Source organism: Gymnoscopelus microlampas (assembly GCF_963454915.1).
Source record: "Gymnoscopelus microlampas genome assembly, chromosome: 2".
Taxonomy (NCBI): domain Eukaryota; kingdom Metazoa; phylum Chordata; class Actinopteri; order Myctophiformes; family Myctophidae; genus Gymnoscopelus; species Gymnoscopelus microlampas.
Window position 1 is genome coordinate 17,732,587 of NC_139939.1, and position 17,779 is coordinate 17,750,365.

Below are 17,779 nucleotides of genomic sequence, written 5' to 3' on the forward strand. Positions count from 1 at the left end.
CTTTTAACCTGCCATTAAAAAATATCAATTGTTAATTTATTTATTCTATAAACATTTTCAAAAATAGCCATGCGTTGTGAGCTTGTATATCTGCTATTTTTGTTATTTGTCGTGAGAACAAAGTAGGGCTTAAGTGGTTAAGCTTGATTTATACTTTGTTGTACAACAGTGTGTGAGCTTGTAGAACTGCTATTTTCAGCAAGATACACCATCATATGACAGAGAATAAAAAAAGTATTAGCCTTACCAGTAATGATGAATGTATCACTATCACAGGATTGTTGCGCTGGATGTTGACTGGAAACAATGTCGGTTGCAGGAACTTCTTTGCAGGTGCGATCATGCGGCTCATCCTGTTGCCACACAGCCACTGTGGACGTAGCCAGTCGAAAGAGTCTGGCCTCCCAACCCCGCTGCAGCTTCAGGAGCGCCTGCTTCATGTCCCACTCTGCCTTTGCTTCTCTACATATCTGAATAGGTGAAAGGTCCACCTTTTATCAAATGAAAATATGTTCTGCAGCTATACAAAATGGGGCGGCAGTGGCCCAGGCACCATTTACCATTTTACAAGAGGATATAACATTATGTTCCACTCTTTTTTGCAAACTGTTTCAATTAATTGGTCTCTTCTTTATATACACCTGACACTCATCAAAGCTTAAGTGGTCCTGATATTTTATACACTTTCATACACAACGTGCTTATGCTGACAGTGTTGAATGTGAATGATAGCACTCTCCTCTCTCACCTTGCCAATGATTTCCTGGTGCTCTCCAAACTGCTTAGACATCAGATCATCTACTGTCAGCTTCATGCCTGGGGAATACATTCGCCCCATGCCTGAAGAGAAGAAAAGTATTGTAATATAAAGGATGTTAGGAATACTGAACACTGCACAAGGTGTATAATGCTGTACAATACACCCACAGCCTACTCTCTGACCTTTAAAAATGTTACTCCAGTGTTTATGTGTGACTCCGGGACTGCACAGTTTGTCCATGACAGAAAGTTGTTGGTTAAAGTGCTCCACGATATGTAGTGTTTCCTGGAGCACTGCGTCGTTGGTAGGTATGGTCCTTGACAGAGATACAGCCTGCTGCTGCCACATATCAACTTGCTCTAGGGCTTTTGACACCACAAACTGACAGACAGACAGACAGACAGACAGACAGACACACAGACAGACACAGAGATAATCTGTTGTTAATCCCGTGTGAGGAAATATGGGTGTTATCCAAATCATTTGTTAGTAGCATTTATTTGTTAATGATATGCAAAGCTAAGTTCATAGAACAGTCACCTCGCTGAGTTGTAACTGCTTCCACTCTCGTATCTGAGCTGTGCATGCAGTCATCAACTCCCACAATCCCTTACGGGCTTCAAGTGTCTGCATAGCTGCCGTCACGACAGTCAGATCCCGTGGATGCCCTGAAGGGAGAAACCAAGGCACAGACAGATTCTAGGTAGTTGAGAGAGCTGTAAAAATGTGGTTTTGTCTAGTTTGTCTAGGACAGATTATTGTAAGATTTGTTTCTTCAAGGCTATGAACAAATGTACTGCCGCTACAGTGGGATCTGAAGGGTCCTTGAGGAGTTACAGTCTGTATCTCAGAGAGTTTACAAATGCCATTTGTGCACTCTCAGAGTTAGGATTTTACAGTGTACATTGGGGTCAAATGGGGTCCGTCCGTGGCCTAATGCATATCAAACTGGGTTGAGAATCACTTGTCTAGTTCCAAGGTCTGTGGGGCCCTCACCTCTTAGGTTTCCACTGATCCCACTAAGCTCTTTCAGCTTGGCGCCGACAGCAAACACCTGTCTGCACACATCACTGATTTTGGAGAACATCTCATCGGCATTCTGAGTGGGGTCAAGGAAGGGTCCAGAAGTGGCGCCGGACACCATTTCGTCAAGGTCACTGACCAACGATGAGAAGGCATGATCCAAGGTATCGGCCACCAAGGGAACACGCTGGCACACAGTCTGTTCCGCTTGCTTCAGGAGCGGGACGTAGCATCGCCACAGGCTTAGCATCTAAATATAAAACATAGACAGACAGATGGAGACACACTTGCACAAACAGGGCAAACTAGGACAAGAGTGAATCAGGGATGCGTGAAATTGAAAACATAATTTTAACACTGACCTGGTCTTCCAAAGTCACCTCCTGTTTTGTCATCTTTCTACAGCTCTTGCAAATGGTGTCTTGGAGAGAATGCACACGCTCTAAACGTAGCTGCATGTCAGCAGTGTTTTTCTCACATTGCTTCACCTAAAGGAAGATAATGATCATTGTGTAGTCTGCCTTTATTGTAAAGATTAATATAATATTTATTTCAAGTTTCTTTAAGGCTATGCTACAAATGTACTGCTTAAACTTGCTATATAATTTCCAGTGGACAGAGCTTTCTATGGTGTGTAAAGGATCACGCAGACTTTTAACCATAATCATTGTTATCATACTGTATGCTTATAATGCATCTAGTGTACAATTCAGTGCGCTGTCTGCTTTAAATAACTTAAATGACATTATCAAACAGTAGGTTTCCTACCAGATCACCAGGGTCTATATTTCTCAATGGAAGATGGAGACCAACTCCGACAATTACACACGTGTTGGTTGTATTGACAATCTCTACAGATAAATTAATGTTTTATTCATTTATCAAGCCTAGCCTAGCATATAGCAAAAATAGGTAAACATTCAGCAAAAATGGCAGATCTACAAGCTAACAACGCATCGCAACACACTTTTAGCTATTGGATCGGCAATTTTCCACGAAGAGATTTGGTGTAGCGGATAAATGAGGGGGTCAAGTATAGACCCCTGGGGGACCCCGGTCAACAATGTATGTATGCTTCAAGAGGTTAAAATAAGTCCTGGAATGTTGCTTTAATTTTTTCATACCATTGAGGCATATTTGTTCAAGTCGTAGAAATCAAAAGGTTCTGTGTTGAGTTCATTGATAGACGTCTTCAGATCTGATATCAGGCTCTCTGAGCACTGCTTCATCTCCTCCACCAGCTGCGCCTTGACTTCCCCCACAATGCTATTTAACTGCAATCCTGGAAAAACAAACAACATTTGCATTAACATACTGTATCAGGCACGGATGCTGTACAATAGAATCTAAAGCGATATTTTTTTTCTGTGCATGCATACCTAGCTTCTCCTGAATGTGTGCACAGTGGATGACAAACAGTTTGTTGGAGGTAGTGAATGAGGGGGGAAGCGTGGACATCCTTTCAGTCCAGGAGCACACTTTCTCAATGTGTTTCTCATATAGTAAGGCAGGCTGGTCCCTCATGGCCTCCAGACAGGCTGGGTTCCATTGGCTGGTGAATACATGGATGTCAGCCAACCAGGCATACTCCTCACACCACTGCTGGATCTCTGATTGAATCTCCTATCCAGAGACCAATGACAACACACAGTACAGTATATAAACGCTTTACAAAATTGCTGAATGCATAGTATGGTGTTTTGAGATATACTGTGTGTGTGTGTGTGTGTGCGTACGTACAATTATTAGTGTCATTTTTTTTGTAGTGTTAAATAGCTCTATATAGAGAGTAATCATTGCTATAGTGTTTGTTCAGTAACAGGGGTCTTCCCGTCTCTCTGACAAGAATACAAAATAAACCCGGCCAGAGGAAAACGCTAACACCCCGCCCCCCCCGTCCCCCCCGTCCCTCACACCTCCTCCCTCTCCTCACTACCCTGCTAGCTGGAGATATGGGGAGACCTCTGTTACTGAAAAAGACACTCTGAGCATTACTATCAGAATATTGAGCTTTACCTTTTTTAACAAAACCTTTTTAAACCAAAAAATACATTCCCTCATTATATCCATTCAAATTAATGTGCTAAACACACATGCATGTCTCAAAAAATACAGGCAATATTTCTTAGCTCTCCAATGTCATCACAACCACAATAATGGTGCTTTCTCTATGACCTATGTATTCTACAAACAAAGAAACAAAGAACCAACAAAAAAAAAGGCCTGCCTGCATGATCCTTGCTTGCGCTCTCTCAGCCTTTTCTGAGAGATCTTCGTTTCTGAGCTGCCACTCTAGCTGCTTCTTGAGCAGGGGATAGTAGCAGCCTCGCAGCCTGTGGCCCTGAACCGCCAGACGGCTCAACTCTGGCAGCACCGGCCTGTGATCTGACTGGTAACAATACAAAAGGCTTCCAAGACCAGTCATCCCAGTTTCCTCCTCATCCCCTGGAACAGGAAGAACACATGATTCGAGATTGACATGCCTTGTATATTCTACAGTCAAAGACTGCTGTCATGGGGAAAAACAACATGAACCATCTTCACATAAATTTGGACCAACTAGTCCACCCGTGGGGGATATGCGCCGCACAGTTTTGGGCTCACCACCGACCACCCACCACACAGATTTTTCTAATTATAGGAGGATGACAAGAACAAGACGAGGGCCTTATTTTAGGAGTCTAAAAACCCCGCTAGCAGCCCCTAGAGGACATGCTGATCCTTACATACAACTGGACTGAAGTGGTTTGAACCTATACCAATATTGCCATCTTTTAAGAGCAACACTCACTCACTAGAGCTATCCATGGAAAGAAAGGTATGTATTTAGTTATTGGTGGTAGAATTGATAGAGGGAGGATAGAGGATTTCCTCATGGCAATCTGACCATTTGATTTTTAAATAGCTTGTGTGCAAGTCAGAAGTCTGGCTGACAGCCACCTTTAGAGCTCTACTGCTAACGGGGCACAAATAATTATTGATGTGTGCTGAGACAACAGTGGAAAAATCAATATCTGTTCCACTAAAGTCCTGAAAAGTTCACATTTTGTAAACACACACCAGAAAAAAACACAACATAAGAATGAAGGAATAAAACTGCTAACAACCACAAGCCAAAAGCCCTTGCCTGCAAAAGCACTGCAACCTGCCAGGTTGAAGCCCGGGGTGAGCTCTGGAGCACAGCTGGACCTGGAGGTGCTGGAAGCCTCACTGTCATTGGTTTCATGGAAGAAACCATGAGCGTCCAACATCTACAAGGGTAGCATAATGCATTTTTGCAACAGTGTGAGCATGAATATATTAAGTCATTATTGATACATACAACATAAGCAAGGTGTCTTTTATGTCTGAGCGCTGAGCAGCATGTTTCAGATATATTTTCCTCTTCATTTCGATGTTGATGGTAATTTCTATTCACAGGAGTTTGTTTTGTAGAACATTCCCAAGAGGACAATTTGTGTTACCTGGAGTACAGAGTCACCGTTACCTGGACTGCAGAGTCACTGACAGTCAGGAGAGCCTCACGCACCACTCCATCAAACAAGTGCACGGGTGGATCTACGGTCAGCTGACCATCTGCACTGAAAATCAGTTGGGCTCGGAAGAGAGGTTTCTCCGTCTAGGAAACATAATAGAAAAATATTTAATCATCTTTATACCAATGTTTCTTTGGTACGTGTACCCCTAGGGGTTCATGAAGGTAGGGCACGTGACAGAAAGTGGAAAATGGAAAAAAGACAATAATAATAATGTTATGTATAATGATAAAACACTGTAAAAAAACACTGATCTGTAAAGTTGAACCAAATTAAATGGAAAAATAAACTACCTTGACTGTTCCTATTTTATTTGGAACATATTGACATCAAAGCGGACTTATAAAGAATTAAATTAATCTGCTTGGGAGGCAATTATCACAACTCTTTCACACCATGCCTTACTTCCTAAATAAAATGGTTGGTTATCTTATCATTCATTCATAGCATCATTATGCGAAATATGATTTTCTTTTGCGGTCCCCCCCCACCATTTTGCCAATATTCATGATGCATTAGCATACACCTGGGGTAACAACACTCAGTGGATGCCTCTGTCGATTGACAATGAAGTGTGACTAGTTAATGGACTAGTTAAGTATCTTGCCGTTTTGTAAATCTGTTCCGAAATTATGTGCAAAACAACAAAATGTTGTAGTCGGATAAAGGGGGTACTTGGATTCAGAAATCAGGGAAAGGGGGTACTGAAGCCAAACCACTCAGCCAAGAGGTTCATTGCTCCCACCGCTTATTTGTGTTTTAGAGCAGTGGTTCTCAACCTTTTCAGGCCACGACCATCCAAAAGAATCATATTTGATCTGTGGCCCGACCCGCAGGTTCAGAATCACTGTTTGAGAGAAAACAGGGAATCATTATAATGATCATTATGATATTTGTTTTCTGGTATTGGTAGAGTACTACCACTGCATGAATGCAGAGGAAACATCACTGTGAAAGCCTTTGATCATAGCATCAGTGTCACCAACCTTCATTACATTGTTGAGGAAAGACAGGACCTCTCGTCGAGTGACAGTGACAAGCCCCTGCATGATCATTTGATCAACGAGAGTGGCCATGTTGCCCAGCTTCTGCATGACATCCTCTGCACGGACCAACTCTTTCTTCCATTCCCTGTGGCGAGCGAGCTGAAGGTGTAGTGGTTGGTGGTGTTCACGTGGTGTTTTGGACTGCTCAACGCGGAACTGCAGCTCTTGACGTGTCCTATAGCTGTCCTTCTGTACCTGTGAGCAAGACAATGACAAGGCCTTATAGCAAAATTAAAATCAGCATCTAAATCGTTGTCCGGTGCTAATCTCACAAACTGCTGGACTGATCAACACCAAATTTCTTCTGCACACTGTAGTAGGCTTTCTTAGGTTTTTTTCACATAATGGCTCACTTATTTTCCCAAACGTTCTACACCTTTTGATGTATTAAACTTTCATCATTTTATAATTGAAGTAAAGGGGGGCTCGGATTCTCCAAATCCATTGACTCTAACTGTTTGACTGTCCACCATAACTTCAGTATCGACTTGTAAGACTTTAGCGCTGTCTATACATGAAGCTACTGTATAAAGGCAACTATCAATTTATCATCTAGAAAATGTAAACATAGTACCATATTTAGGATGACAGTGCGATAATGCAACAATTTCTCAATTATCCCCATCCACTGCTTGTTTTTGTTCATCAGTATATTCTTGAATTCCAGCACTGTGTAAGTCTTTGACTCATCTTGTGGCAGCCAGTGGGTCTCTTTCACTTCTTCAATTACTCTGTGAAAGGTAAACAACGTTTAGAACAAATTGCGGCGTCACAGATGCAGATTGGAGACACTGTGAGATGTTTTTTTTTTTTATTCCACCATAGGAACAACACTGATGCCATAACAGCAATTAAAGATGAGGGAGTTAATCTATGCACCTGGAGAGGAGAAAAAGGCAATTTCTGAACTGAGGCACCGCCATAAGCAGCATATTCTGCAATGTCTCGCATTTCCGTTGGAAGGTAATCTTGCACACATTTCTGTGCCACCTAGAATCAAGATCGAAAAGAAAGCGTCAGGGTCAAACAAGGAAATGTTATTCACAAATCAGCAACAACAGATAAAGACTAGATGCCTTGTTTACCGGGTGAAAGCTTTCCGCAGTGGATAGTCTCTGAAAAACGAGAGCTCTTGCAAAGCCCTCCACAGCACAGACTCTCGGTACCACTCCTCCAGGGTAACAAATCCACCATAGCCCTTCTCTGTCACATGGAGGACAGTACTAGGGGAGAATACGTAGTGTTGAGAGCCAGCCTCGCTGGGATGAACCACGCGCAGGTCATAAGGTCTAGAGGAAACGGAAACACGCTGCATGTCACAAGAACATGGAAACAGCTGGGTTAACTGTAGCTACGAGGGCTGTAGTACTAACCCATTCCATACGTTTTATTGTGGCCGTTATTGACCTGCCCGACCCACACCCATACATAATGTAAATAAGTACATAGTCATAGAATGATAACCTAAAGTCAGTACCTGAATGAGTCCTCGTTTACTTCTTTGAGGTAGTAGAAATCAAACTCTCTGGGGTGTCTTTTCAAGGCAAGGATCTCAACCACCTCTGTGCCAGAGAGAGTGCCTTCATGCAGCATGGTCTCTTTCACACACTTAGTTTTTCTGTCTTTCTTAATTGTGATTATCATAGATTCATCTTGATCTGTAAGACTGAAGATTGTAGTGGTCAGACAGTGAATATAGAGTACATATAAATATGAAATGTGCTCAGTAGTAGAGCACAGACACCAGCCAAGGTCACAGTTTGTGGTGTTGCAGTGCTTCTGCTGCCAAGTCCTCTTTTGGCCAATATAATGTCATGATGCATTAGTATACACATGGGGTAACGACACTCAGTGGCCTCTGGAGATTTACAATGAAACGGTGTGACTAGTTAATGGTTCTTCCTCCACTCATGATAAAAAAAACTTTACGAAAGACTCCCTAAAATATAATACAATTTTAAAACAAGAAAACTGCCAGCTAAATCAGGCAGCAAAACTAAATTCAGCAACTTGGAGAGCTCAAACAAACTTTAATTATATCATTTTCTAAGTACATTTTGTAACCGTGAAAATGTTCAGTGAAAAATATTTCCTGCACTAGACACATAAAAAAAAGGTCCAGCGAGAGACAGCCGTACAATACAGCTAATGTATCTTCCAAGTTCCAATTATTGCTTTTCATTTTGAATTGAATATTAGAGTCTCACATTCTATCAAAGCTAGTAGGTTGGTCCCATCACTGGAAATTAAATAGAAATTGTATGATTTATGTATTAACATAGGCCTATAGATTTTCTAATGTAGTTCTTCAGTAAGATGCTGCTCACCTTTTTTCAGGGCACTCTGTATTAAAGCATCAACTGTATTATGTCTAAAATATAATGCAAATGTCCAAGTCGAAGAAACCATTCTGCCTACCTCTGAGTTGTTGACTCACTACCCCGCACAGATTTGACTGGGATTTCGGTGCTTAATGCAGAGGCCATGAGACGAGGTCCTTCCATCCATTTTGTGTCAGCTATGGCCTTCTCAGGGCCCACCTGTGCTATAAGACGAGGGAGCTCCAACACTGACACAGGGGTCTTAGGTGGGGGATGCTCAAGGGTGGAGGTACGACCGGACAGGGGTTTAAATGCAAAGGCAGATACTCGCTGTTGGTCCTGACATAGTGGTGGCAAAGTCACTGAAGGACGCGAAAAAACGCTGGGCATTAGGCCATGGTTGTTTCTCTTAGCTTTGGGACTCAACAGAGCGCTGTCCCTGCCTCTGTTCCTTAAGGTCACATCAGTGGGTTTGTCCTCTTTTGAGGCAGCAAACATGCCGCAGGTGCTTTGTTACCATAGCATCAGCAAGTCTTTAACGGGACAGCTTCCACAAACAGCAACCCAAGTGAACAACACAGTCTGCCCAAGCTAGCATGGAAATAAGAAAAATACATACAATTTACTTTTTGTGGCCAACGCTGTGTGATAACTCCAAAGAATTATCTTAAGTTCTTCACAATCCAACAGCAATTCATTACATAGAACGTATTGCTTTTCAAATTCTGTTGGAAAACTATACAGTCCTAAAAGCTGCCAGAAGTATCACAGTATCAATCAAATCCAGCTGTTTAACTTTACATTTGCATGTTTTTGTGTCATGCTCATGCCAATGTTAACCTAATGTCACTCCCAACAGCTGCATATAGATCATCATTTCCTTACATCCTGCTAATTTGATAATTCCAAGCTAGGTTAATTAGCTCACCTAGCTTTGTCAAAGTTACTTGCTAGCTATAGACCCACACAGTGCAACTGACTTCAGTTAATTCATTTGCAGTATCAATACCAACATCAATTTCAGGTATTGACTAATACATTCTTTATGTTCATAATGTTACTTTTCAAACAAACCTAAACTTTAAAACAGATAATCTTTAAACTCATTTGTTTTCTCACCTGAAGAAGTGTCGACGCAACCACAGCAATGTCTCGTTGCCATGGTAGCTCTCACATAACTTTAGTTGTGCTCTTCAGCAGACTTTCCTGTGAGTTGCAGTGTGTAATTACGTTGCTAAGGAACAGCTTGGGTCCAAGTTCATTTCCTGTCAGCTATTCCCAAACACAGCAACAGGAAATAACACGGGACTCATTTGACTGTTTATGTTGTCAAGTGTGAAAAGGTCTTGAGTTTTCTTTTTATGCAGTACAATTATGATTTTATAATCCCAATTTGATGAGAAATTAATCCCATCCATTTTTTTTTGGTAAAACCTCAAAGAGTGTTCATTTAGAACTATTTTGATAACACCTTTTCAATGAGCTTTTGAACCATCCTCTAAGGGTTATTTTATATTTTTTTATGATTTTATATTTGTATTTTAAATGTAGTAAACACGTACATTTGCTTCTATATCATGTGCTTTCCAGCGATGTAGCGGCGACCATGTACACACAGGCATACATGGTAACCTCAGAATCTGGAATGATTATAAAAACCTCTTTGCTAATGAAACGTTTTCAACATTTCAATTCCATAAAATATTGTATATAAACTTGCATAGCCAGTAGAATATGCAAGGGTATATTATCGTTGGGTGGAAACCTTTATGTTCAAAACTGTTACTTTTCAGGATTCAATTCAAATATAGCAAAAATAGCAGATCTACAAGCTCCGCGTTTTGAGCTTGTAGATCTGCTACTTTTGTGTGACACTGTAGCTGCAGTATGATAAAGTTAAGGCATTCATTTATGAAAAAACACAAAAAGTGAAAATTTGGAGAAAAGAGGTTTCTGCCCGACAGCAACGCTATGTTACCTAACTTAACTAATGTATGGTAAGCTACAATATACAGTACCACTTCTATACCACTGCTGTGGTTTAAACACAACAGGTACACAGTAAAATGTTTAGATTTCAGATTAAAACTCAGTTTACAGTGCACACACAGCATGAACCTACTCATAAGGAAGTCCAGTATGACCATGTCTATAAGGTCCACCAGTCTGGTACCCTTATCATATGGTGCTGTCTTCTTCACAGTTTCACAGTAATCTGGTTCCGTCTCCCACCTGAAACAGATATGATATCATTCATATTGTTTCCACAGTCCATGGGTGTAGTGAAATAGTAAGAAGTGACCATGAACTAGTCAATGACCACCATTATGGTAATAATAATACCTGAAATGTATATAGCTTTTAAATGGGGGGGGCAACTTTATTAGAAAAAAAAAGATAAGTATTAAAAGCAATAAAACAGTAAAAAACAAGAGTTGAGATCAATCTCAGCTCATAAAAGCAATTCAAAACAGGGCGGTTTTGAAAGAAGGGAGGGAGCTAGGTGGTGTAATTTGTTTGGAGAGTGCATTCCAGAGGTTGGGGGCTAGCCACAGAGAAAGCCCTGTCATCCCAGGTTTCGGAGCCTGGTCTATGGGGACCTCCAGGAGGCCGGCATCACTGGAACCTGAGGGAACGGGACGGGACATGCAGCTGGAGGAGGTCAGAGAGTTAGGGGGGAGCCAGGTTGTGGAGTGCCTTGGTGACCAGTAGGGACAACATAAGTTGTCCCTTGAAATGATGCCATCATTGTTAACGCGTATAACAACAGCGGTTAAACTGCGAAGCGGTTAATGCAACAGAACAGCAGAAGAACAAAGATACACCCACTTTGCCAGCTTGCTGCGGCTGTACGAGCGTCTCCACGGGGACCTCCATGTTCTGCGGTTGGCCAGAGAGAGGTCTGGCAGCATCACAGCCAGAGAGGACTCAAGGGCCCGGGGCCGACCACATACTGCATGCTCTGTGGAGCAGTAGTAGGAACACTGGCCGTAGAAACACACGTTCCCCACTAGATGGAGCCAGACGAAAGGAAAGGAATGGTGCAACGCAAATAGAGAGGAGAGGAGAGGAGAGGAGAGGAGAGGAGAGGAGAGGAGAGGAGTAAACATATATAATAATATATACATATATAAAAGAGGAGAGGTGGGAGGTTAGACAGAGGGATAGAAAAAATGTCAAAACAGGAGGAAGGAAGGGTTACAGAGGAAGAGCAGAGCAAAATGATCATTCAGTTAGATTATGGGACTCAATATGTACAGTAGGATATTGTAACTTTCATTAAAGAAATGAGAGTGTAATAAGTGAGAGGTACCAGGGGATGTGAAGAAAGTTCGGGCCAGTTTGTGATCGGTTGTAATGTCTTTTATCTCCTTGACTACATCCACTAGCCTCCCGACTACTGGAGGGATCCTCCTGTAACCCAGGATTCTGGAGAGAGAGAGGGGCAGGGTTAACGACAGACCACAAGGGGCAGAACTAAAGAGGGACAGCGAGAGAAGCAGCCAAAGAAAGGCAGAAACAGATGGAGAGAGAGACAGCAATGGGCACAGAGTGGGAGTGGATACTGTATGTAGGCTATACGGATAATAAAAAAGGGCAAATTGTTTGAGAGAAAAAGTAGATGTGATGCATAAATAACAGTACATTATTCACTGCTCATTGCAGTGGTACTGGATTTCCCAAAACATTTATTTTGAATTGCCATACCTGTCCAGATGAAAGGCAGAAATTTCTGCATTGTGCCTTTCGAAATCAGAGAAGTAGTAGAGGTTGTAGTTGGATTCATCATCTCTATCCTGCCTATTAGTGTAAATTACATTCACACAGTTACATTGACCGTGTGCAATAACCTTCATCACCTGTCATGATGTAACATGTCTCAGTATATGCCCAGTTAGATGTGTGGTGTATTGGGTTTTCCTCACTGACTCACTTCATGGGTTTGAACAAAGCTTGTCCATAGTTGGGAAATGACATCACCAGCTTCAGCTGCGTCCCTCCGGACTTCTGCACTGAAAACAATGCAGAGAATGTTACCATAGCAACATCCCAAACTGCGTATGCTCCATGCTAACCCAAAGACCTCTGTCATGACTCAGTAACAGATGTAACAGCTCAAAACATGACTCACTGTAAAAGCATAGCATAAATTGGTCTGTCACGTTCACTTTGATTTGCTTTTAGGCCTTTACTCCCCCTATCTCTCGGTCTCTTTCAGAAAATACAAACATACACACTCAGTCAAGCACGCATCTCTCAAAATACAGTCAGAGGGGCGGTCTAGAAAGACGGAATTGTTTAAATTATTTAAAAACACTATAAGACACACAAGGCACACAATCCTTTAATCCTTCCAGCTCCTGGAAGCTGTTACTCTAAGTGAATTTGCATATCCTCTAACGGAAGCACACTAATGCTTAATTTATGCTCTGTTGTATGAAGTATAAATCGGAACACCCAAGTCTCTGCTATACAACATTATCCTAATTCAATCCTCTACTTCTGTCCTCACATCATCCCACGGCCAGCTCCACACATACAACCACAAAGTAGTTTCATCTTAGATGCTATAATATGACATTCACAAGGCGTCTGGGAGGTGTACAGGCAAAGCACTCACTCACCACCACAGGGACCTGTGCTCCGTTCCCTGCAGAAGTGCCTCTGGCTTCGCTGGAAGCCAACACAACTGTCAGTGTTTGTGGGTGGCAAGCTGATGAGGGATCATCATGTGCATATCGCTGCACTAGCAACCCTGCTGGGCTCCAGTTCAATGTGGAGGGGAACTGGGGGAGATAGCATGCACCTATGCACGTGTTTTACTCTCCCAGTGAATGTTCTCACGATCAGCTGAAAGGTCAAGGCTGGTAACTCCATGTGTGTAGGTTCTGTGCATAACTGGAGTGCCAGGTTTCCAGAAGGTGACATACCTATTTCCAGTTTCATTTTCACAGACTTCAAGTGACTGGTCTTTGTTTTTTTTAAATTTAGAGTAGCCAACTATAAAAAAAATGTACCCCCTTTTACTCCCCAATTTAGTCGTTATGGCGCAGTGGCAAAGTCCCTGCCCACCACCACGGAGGTTGTGGGTTCGAATCCACCGTGGTGCATCCGGCTTTGTCGAGCGTCTAAACGAACACAATTGATTCGGGGGAGGGGAGCCGGGCGGGGAGATATTGGTCACTGCATGTACTCCTACGGGCGGCACCTGTCAGCGGGGAGTGTTGGGCGGAAGGAGTAGGACGAAGGCTCTGCATCCTCCTGGTGGGGGCTCCTCACTGGCAGGTGAGTCAGTAGGATACAACAGCAGTGACCACACAGAAATGTGTGTGGGGAGGAATCAATTGGCATAGCGACTGGTCTTTGTTTTAATCATAGTCATCTGAAATGTTTTAGTTTTTGTCTAGTTTTAGTTAACTAAATCTACAGTTGATTTAGTCGACTAAAATGTATTTTGGCGGGCCTTGATGGCGTCGTAATGGCTGATTTTACACTTGGTTACATGCTGGAAATAGCCAATCTACAAGCTCACAACGAGCTTGTATATCTGCTATTTCCAGAGCGCAACACCCGAGTGCAAAAACACATAAAATGACTTGTCTTTTAGTTCTACTGGATCTCTTCTCCACTAGTCCCTCCCTAACATTTTAGTCTAGTTTTTATTTGTTGACAAAATTGGCTATATATTTAGACTTAGTTTTAGTCATCGTAGCTTAGTTTTTATTCAGTTTTCGTCAGTGAAAAAAGGTAGTCGACGAACATTTTTCGTCATAGTTTTAGTCGACGAAATCAACACTGGTACTGTGATGTCTGTCATCGCCATATTTGGGCAAGGTTTCGGCCTGAACCGGGGCTTTTTACTTCCTTGGCCTACTACATACAGCTGATTTAGTTCAAATGTTTGCGGGATTAGCCCCAGACTCAGTCTCATAGACTCACACCCAGACTCACACCCAGACTCACAGACTGACCCCTAGACAGCTCTACCCCTTGGAGACACTCAGCCACGTTGTAAAAACAATAGCATAAATGTAAACGAAATGAGGTTTGGTAGGAAATGTGGTTACATTCTAGGCTATCATTATTATTCCCTATCTTACTTTAGCAGTACTGCAGTAGAAATACTGCACAGGTACAGAAAGACATGTAAACAATTACGCTAAAACAAGAAATCTGCATATCAGACCAGCGCTGACGATGCGGTGGGTTGATAACTGTTGGCTCAGTGCCTCCATGTTGGAGTCCCGGTGAGGATAAAGCTGCCAGCGGGAGATTCCCAGATGGAGACGCAGCCAAGGAGGGTGACTGTCACTGCTACTGTTCCACTGGACATTCTCGTAGTCATCCTGGCTGGCACTCGCCCTGGGAGAGCAAGGAATCAGAGGTACAGTATCAGGGTCCATTTGGTTCCATGTGTTACCCTCTCAGAGTTACTTTTTTTTAAAACACTCAATTGACACTCAGGAATCAGGACTTATCCAGAGCATCCGTAAGTGTCCTACCCGGGATTTGTGAGAGACCAAATATCTACTACTCTCTTGGCCACAGAGGGTATTGCGTTTATGCTTCAGTCAGTACTACTTGTCAACCAGTAGGCCCGACACCAGGGTCTACATTTCTCAATGGAAGAACACCACCTCCCACCCCTGGAGAATGACGTGCTATGTTATATTGTATTTACATACTCGGTAACCGGAACGCTCACCCCAAAACACATTCGTCCCCATTTTTTCCTCGGAACGCTCGCCCCCCCAGCCCGGGACCACCAAGCCCCCAGAACCACGGTATAACCGTGAAGCTGCCGCTGCCTGGTGGTCAAATCTGGGATTGCAGGACTTCCGCATTTAGAACGCTACTGCGGGTGCGTCTACCGTAGTGAAACCCTAGTGTGAAACCCTAGTGCGCCTCAAATCAAGAAAAATGCAGAAGTAGAGTGCTCTTCCGGGTGCTTCATGCGCTGGTGAGCAGCTTTCATTGAAATGAATGGGTGGGGGCGGGGCCATCTGCCCTCTAGATATATTATAACTCTATGGGGACCACTCGCCCCACTTGGCGCGGAATGCTCTCCCCAAGCAAGGCGGACCACTCGGCAGACCACAGCCCCTAATATTAAGTTAGGAAGTAGTTAAAAAACATCAAAAAACTGTTACAATGACAGAGGCGCGCCGTCTGAAGCGGACCCAGCACCGTTTGAGTTACGTGTCTAGAATCGTAACCCCCCTGTAGTCTCAGTACCTCCGATACGTCAAACGTGGCCGAGTAGGTTATGGTGGCCAGAAACACCTGCTGGGTCCGACCGTTCCGAGGTAGCCGGATTTGTGGGTCTGTCTGTTCCGAGGTAACTGGATCTGATTGGGGCGAGTGGACTTCGGTGGCCAGAAATACGTGGGTCCGACCACGTATTTACAGAGGTCGCCAAATTTTACCCGGGGCGAGTGGGTTTTGGGGCGAACGTTTTTGGCCAAAGTGCAGATGCTATGTAAATAATTAAACTGATAAAATAGCCTTTGAAGTGTTCCAATTGGCCAGCCAAACAGGTTATCGGTATACTGTATACGAGATAATGCACTAATCAGTTATCCGTTCCTGACGCAGTAGTTTATCCACACAATCATGAAGGCTAATTTGACCTTTGAGACAAATAAATAAGTAAATGTGTCCAAAAACATAGTTACTGCTCTTTGATTTTGTAAGGCAGCATACAGATTGGTTAAAATCGTGTTTTATTCATTAAAATATGTTCCGGATTGCAGCTTTAACTCTAGCCAACCAAGAACAGGGTAAGTGGTCAAATAAATAGAGTGCCAGGAAAACTGTTAAGTATTACAAAGTAACTACCAGAGCAGCAGAGTGAACCACCTGGTATACATAAATCATAAATTGTACCCCCTAGCCATTTTGGCTGTTGGCTAGATTGAATATCCTGGACTTCCAACAAAACAATGAAAACAGAAATGGATGCAACTCAGCCAATACCCTCCTCTAATCAAACATGAGAAAATGAGAGAGAGGTGGATCATGAATGATATGAATAACAGTGAGTCTGATGAACGCCTACTGAACATAACACATGCATGAATGTCTGCTCCTGTTATTGTAGCAGATATGAAAACATCGCTCTCTCCCTCATTAGTGTGGTTGCCAAAAGGCAATCACAGTACAGTAATTGTGTAGTGTACTTTCTCGCTTTCTTTATGCCTTTCTCTCTCGCTCACACACACACACACACACACACACACACACACACACACACACACACACACACACACACACTTCCTGCATCTTTGCTGGAGCATGCACTCACCACATTTGTGAGCTCTTCTCGCTAGCTTTGACTTTTGGTTTGACCCTCAGAAGCCAATCATCTTCAGGTATGGGCAGGGTGGGCATATTATACAGTGGGTGGCTAAAGAGGACCTCCAACTTTGATACCCCAGGTGGCACGTAAGTGGCATGGCTTCCTTCTGTGGCTGAAATGTTAAGTGAAACATTTTTCGTCTGTTTCAGGGCAAAATCCTTGACCGGTGAATCTTCTAAGCCGGCCATAGCGGCCAATTTGTGTGTAGCAGATTTTGCGTGACCTTTGGTAACCTCATTAGCAAACTCCATGTGGTTGGTATCAGTCGGTGTCCTGACGAGGGTACCAACTCCCACTGAGCTGTAGTTAACGCGTTCCAAAGCCCGCTGTATCCTGGGTAACGAGGAGGAGGAGGGGCTACAGGGCTGCTGATAGACAGAGATGAGCACCAAGAAGAGGTGGAGGCAGACAGTAACGATTGCCAAGGACAGACAGATTGTCCTGGAGCGACGACGCATACACCACCACATCCCACTGAGAGAGAGAGAGGGGGAGGGGGGGGGGAGAGATGGAAATACATAGACAGACATAGAGGGTGAGAGCGAGAACTTTATTAAACCACTGAAAAAATATATCAAAACCCAGAAAAAATAACTCAAAATCGCCAATGCTGGTCAAGGTGAAACTACTCAATTCATCAACAAAACATTAAACCACTCTCTTTAAATGTGAAAATAAAAATGAAAACTGAAATAAAACCAAAAAAAAACTTAAACACCTCTATCAAATCCAGC

General features: G+C 43.0%; 2 protein-coding genes across 2 annotated transcripts in view; both read right to left on the reverse strand.

The window, feature by feature from the left end:
• Positions 1–9,184, reverse strand: part of dnhd1 (dynein heavy chain domain 1) — a gene marked incomplete at both ends in the record, with an annotated part of 39,157 nt that extends 29,973 nt beyond the window's left edge. The window contains 14 exons of the mRNA XM_084085323.1: positions 248–470; positions 749–840; positions 1,375–1,428; positions 1,757–2,033; positions 2,908–3,065; positions 3,163–3,406; positions 4,011–4,228; positions 4,929–5,034; positions 5,271–5,402; positions 6,306–6,560; positions 6,940–7,096; positions 7,451–7,654; positions 7,843–7,927; positions 8,803–9,184. Of these exons, the coding sequence (XP_083941449.1) occupies positions 248–470; positions 749–840; positions 1,375–1,428; positions 1,757–2,033; positions 2,908–3,065; positions 3,163–3,406; positions 4,011–4,228; positions 4,929–5,034; positions 5,271–5,402; positions 6,306–6,560; positions 6,940–7,096; positions 7,451–7,654; positions 7,843–7,927; positions 8,803–9,184 (2,587 nt within the window). The remainder of the gene's footprint in view (positions 1–247; positions 471–748; positions 841–1,374; positions 1,429–1,756; positions 2,034–2,907; positions 3,066–3,162; positions 3,407–4,010; positions 4,229–4,928; positions 5,035–5,270; positions 5,403–6,305; positions 6,561–6,939; positions 7,097–7,450; positions 7,655–7,842; positions 7,928–8,802) is intronic.
• The window catches only part of LOC311054269 (extracellular serine/threonine protein kinase FAM20C-like), a gene marked incomplete at both ends in the record, with an annotated part of 50,617 nt that extends 33,102 nt beyond the window's left edge, over positions 1–17,515 (reverse strand). Inside the window, 7 exons of the mRNA XM_084070145.1 lie at positions 10,809–10,918; positions 11,516–11,696; positions 12,000–12,115; positions 12,395–12,487; positions 12,621–12,699; positions 14,874–15,049; positions 16,992–17,515. Of these exons, the coding sequence (XP_083926271.1) occupies positions 10,809–10,918; positions 11,516–11,696; positions 12,000–12,115; positions 12,395–12,487; positions 12,621–12,699; positions 14,874–15,049; positions 16,992–17,515 (1,279 nt within the window). The remainder of the gene's footprint in view (positions 1–10,808; positions 10,919–11,515; positions 11,697–11,999; positions 12,116–12,394; positions 12,488–12,620; positions 12,700–14,873; positions 15,050–16,991) is intronic.
• Positions 17,516–17,779: the final 264 nt, after the last annotated feature.